Source organism: Bombus huntii, unplaced genomic scaffold, assembly GCF_024542735.1.
Source record: "Bombus huntii isolate Logan2020A unplaced genomic scaffold, iyBomHunt1.1 ctg00000108.1, whole genome shotgun sequence".
Lineage (NCBI taxonomy): Eukaryota > Metazoa > Arthropoda > Insecta > Hymenoptera > Apidae > Bombus > Bombus huntii.
In genome coordinates, this window is record NW_026099361.1 from 181,404 (window position 1) to 184,608 (window position 3,205).

The 3,205-nt window shown below is 34.3% G+C and overlaps 1 protein-coding gene across 1 annotated transcript; it reads left to right on the forward strand.

The window, feature by feature from the left end:
• The first annotated feature begins 910 nt into the window (after positions 1-910).
• LOC126876963 (venom serine protease Bi-VSP-like) lies at positions 911-2,788 on the forward strand. The gene is made up of 5 exons (XM_050639832.1): positions 911-1,221; positions 1,293-1,490; positions 1,659-1,754; positions 1,826-1,980; positions 2,309-2,788. Exons 1-5 carry the CDS (start codon positions 1,203-1,205, stop codon positions 2,462-2,464), a joined length of 624 nt encoding a protein of 207 aa, XP_050495789.1. The 5' UTR covers positions 911-1,202; the 3' UTR covers positions 2,465-2,788.
• The last annotated feature ends 417 nt before the right edge of the window (positions 2,789-3,205 follow it).

Consider the following 3,205-nt stretch of genomic DNA (forward strand, 5'->3'; position numbering starts at 1 on the left):
TGAACTACCCTTATTATCATAATCGAAATAAGGGGATCGATCAGTTCGTGGCGTCGATTATTTAATCGTAACGGGAACTTACAACTCTCGTTGACGTGCTATCTCGCGATCGCGTCTCTCCGCGAACGGTCGAAACAAAATGATTCACTAAAAACTGTCCTGAATTCCTAAGAATTTATTTACCGCAAAACTGACAAAGTGTTTATTTAAAACATGAGGTTGAAGGTAGTCCTTTTCTTTCATTTCATTCATTTTCATTTTCTTTCTTAAGTATGGCTAACACAATATCTAATCAATTAAAATTTTATATTTTCACGTGAAAAGTTTCTTTAGATAATTATTATCAACATGATGACTAACTCTTACGGATTAATACGTGTCTGTAGGGCAATCCGGTGGACTTGATCGGCCTTTTACTTCGAAAGTTGAGTAATCGGTGTCGCTTTCTTACGCATCTTTGAACTGTATAAATGTTTTAAAATTGTTTGATCCAGAATGTACCACACCGGACAATCAAGAAGGCAGGTGCCTTGACTACAGAAAATGTAAACCTCTGCAAGAAATATGGCAGATACAGTACCGTACAGCCACCGATTTTTATAGACGATCAGTGTGCAGATACCAGGGCAATGTTACGATCGTTTGCTGTCCGAACGATCCAAACAAAGAGAAGAGAGAAATTTTAATAAAAACTGTGTATAAGTATAAGGCTTTGCGACCACCATACTGTGGTTTTAGCAACGTCTCTCATACCAGGGTGGTCGATGGTAAACCAGCTGAACTTGGTACGTTTTATGTCTTTCTTTCCGATTAATAATAAGCCATTTACTGCAAAGAATGAACTTTAAAGGCATTAAACAGCACATCAATGTACATTTCAATTAGACTAAATAATAATGCTATGATTTTATCGGTAGTAACTTTACTTATTAACTTGAATTATTTCTTTCTTTTACTTCATGTTAGGAAGAGTATCTTTTTGCTTGAAATAAAAAATTGATATAGGAGTAATAATATGGATAGAGATCAAAAACTGTTAGGGCAGAAATTACACGTTTGAACTTTATAGTTCAGTATAGTTCAAATAGAAATTATATAGAATTATTTAATAATTTGTATTCCACTGGAATAAAAATTTAATTTCTGTCTTTATCAAATCTCTATTTCAGAGTATTTGTACGTATGTACTTATCGTCTGCTGTATGATCGAATATCGAATAGGTAATAATCGTTGTTACCCGTTATGTGAGAAAAAATTATGTATATTCACAACTATGACTATTGCATTTTAGGCGCTTGGCCATGGATCGCTGCATTAGGTTTTCGTAATCCCCGAAACCCAGACAAACCACTATGGAAGTGCGGAGGTTCCCTGATATCGGCTAGGCATGTTTTGACCGCAGCACATTGTGCACATATGGATGGAATAGAAAACATACACAATCATAATATTGCCATTCTTAGATTGGTGGAGGAGGTGCCATTTTCGAGTAAGTCCTCAAATATATATATATATATATGCTATTGAGTATTACTGAAGTATCATATCCTGAAATTTCTTACTGTACACATATATTGTGTCATAAAGCGTGTATAATTCTTTCTCATACTTTTGGTCATTCGTTTCCTGCATTTTCATTTATTTTTTTATTTTTCAGGGTACGTATATCCCATTTGTACGAAAGAGCCCCTACGAAAGAGCAACTTCGTCGGCTATAACCCCCTTGTTGCTGGATGGGGAGCATTAAGATATAGTAAGTGATATCAATTTTATAATAAAATTAAATAGTTCCAGTCTTAAATATCTTTCTTATTTTCTTCGTAGGACGACCACGACGTAATGCATTAATGGAAGTACAAATGCCAGTGATTAAGAACGCCGAATGCAAAATAGCTTATTCCAAATTTCCTAATGCACCTGATATCACTGATGGTATAATATGCGCCGAACATGCTCAGGGTGGAGAGGATTCTTGTACGGTAATTAAGTTACAGAGTTACTACAAACTATACGGTATCTGAAGACACGTCGATTCGAATTAACATCAAATCGACGTCTTAAACATTAAAAATAATAGATAAACACAATTTAATAGTTTTGCCCACTTCTCACACCTCGTTATGGTATTTAATCTAATTTCCTTCTAATCTTAGTTTTGCTCAAAATACATATAACATGTACGTTATAAATTGGAGTATTTCAATACACAAATCAATAGAAGATTATTACTGTATATAAGTATAATTTCAATACAATTCGATCGATATATTTCAGTATCTTTGATTAAAAATTTAACGATCCTTTCAGGCTGACCGCGGCGGACCACTGCTGATACAACATGAATTAACCTCGTATTTAATAGGTATTGTGTCTTATGCTTATAAGTGCGGCACAGCTGGGTATCCCAGCGTTTACACTAGGGTCACATCGTACCTTGACTTCATTCTCCAAGCGATGCAATAATATGATATTACTGTTCCATAAATATCATTGTGTAAAAAACGTAAAGTTGGATTTTCTTATTGTGGAGATAAGAAACAGCTCAAATTTACATTGTTTTGTACGTTACAAATTATAGGCTTAAAATGTACGAAATGTAACTTTGAAACGACACTAATTTTTTACGCACGATAAACCTCCACGACTTAGGTATGTAAAGATGATAAACGTATATTAATTCTATAAATTTAGTAATAATAAACCAACTTTCTGAGAAGTTCTGTAAATTTCGTTTCTGTTGTATCAAGAGAATAATGGAATATTCCACTTAGATCGTATACTTCTTGTACGTACGTACAAAATTTTCCGGCTAATCTAAAACACTTCATAAGATAGAGAGCTTCTGGAAATTCGGACACAGAGAGTGCATAAAATACAAGATAAGTCTCGTGTCTTTCAAAATTATTTTTTATTCGCTAAAAACGTCCTGTGTACTCATGCAATCACATGCAACCTCGAAACTTCACTTATTTTTTATCACTTTCCAATTCAATACACAGTTTCAGCATTTTTGACTATATGTAAGAGAAATTTCCATTCAGCCAAAGGTGTACTTACAGATTATAGATTCCTATACGACTCTCAGTAAAAATTTATCCGCACTCCAGATAGTTAAAACTTCTGTCGACCGTATTGATCCATCTGCACTCTTCGTATGACGTCAATATCTGTTCAGTGCTGCTGCGCAGGTTTCTTTGTGTTACG

Coding starts and splice junctions, on each gene's coding strand:
- LOC126876963 (XM_050639832.1), top strand. Junction 1,755..1,825: donor ATGGGGAGCATTAAGATATA/GTAAGTGATATC, acceptor TTTTCTTCGTAG/GACGACCACGACGTAATGCA. Junction 1,981..2,308: donor GTGGAGAGGATTCTTGTACG/GTAATTAAGTTA, acceptor CGATCCTTTCAG/GCTGACCGCGGCGGACCACT.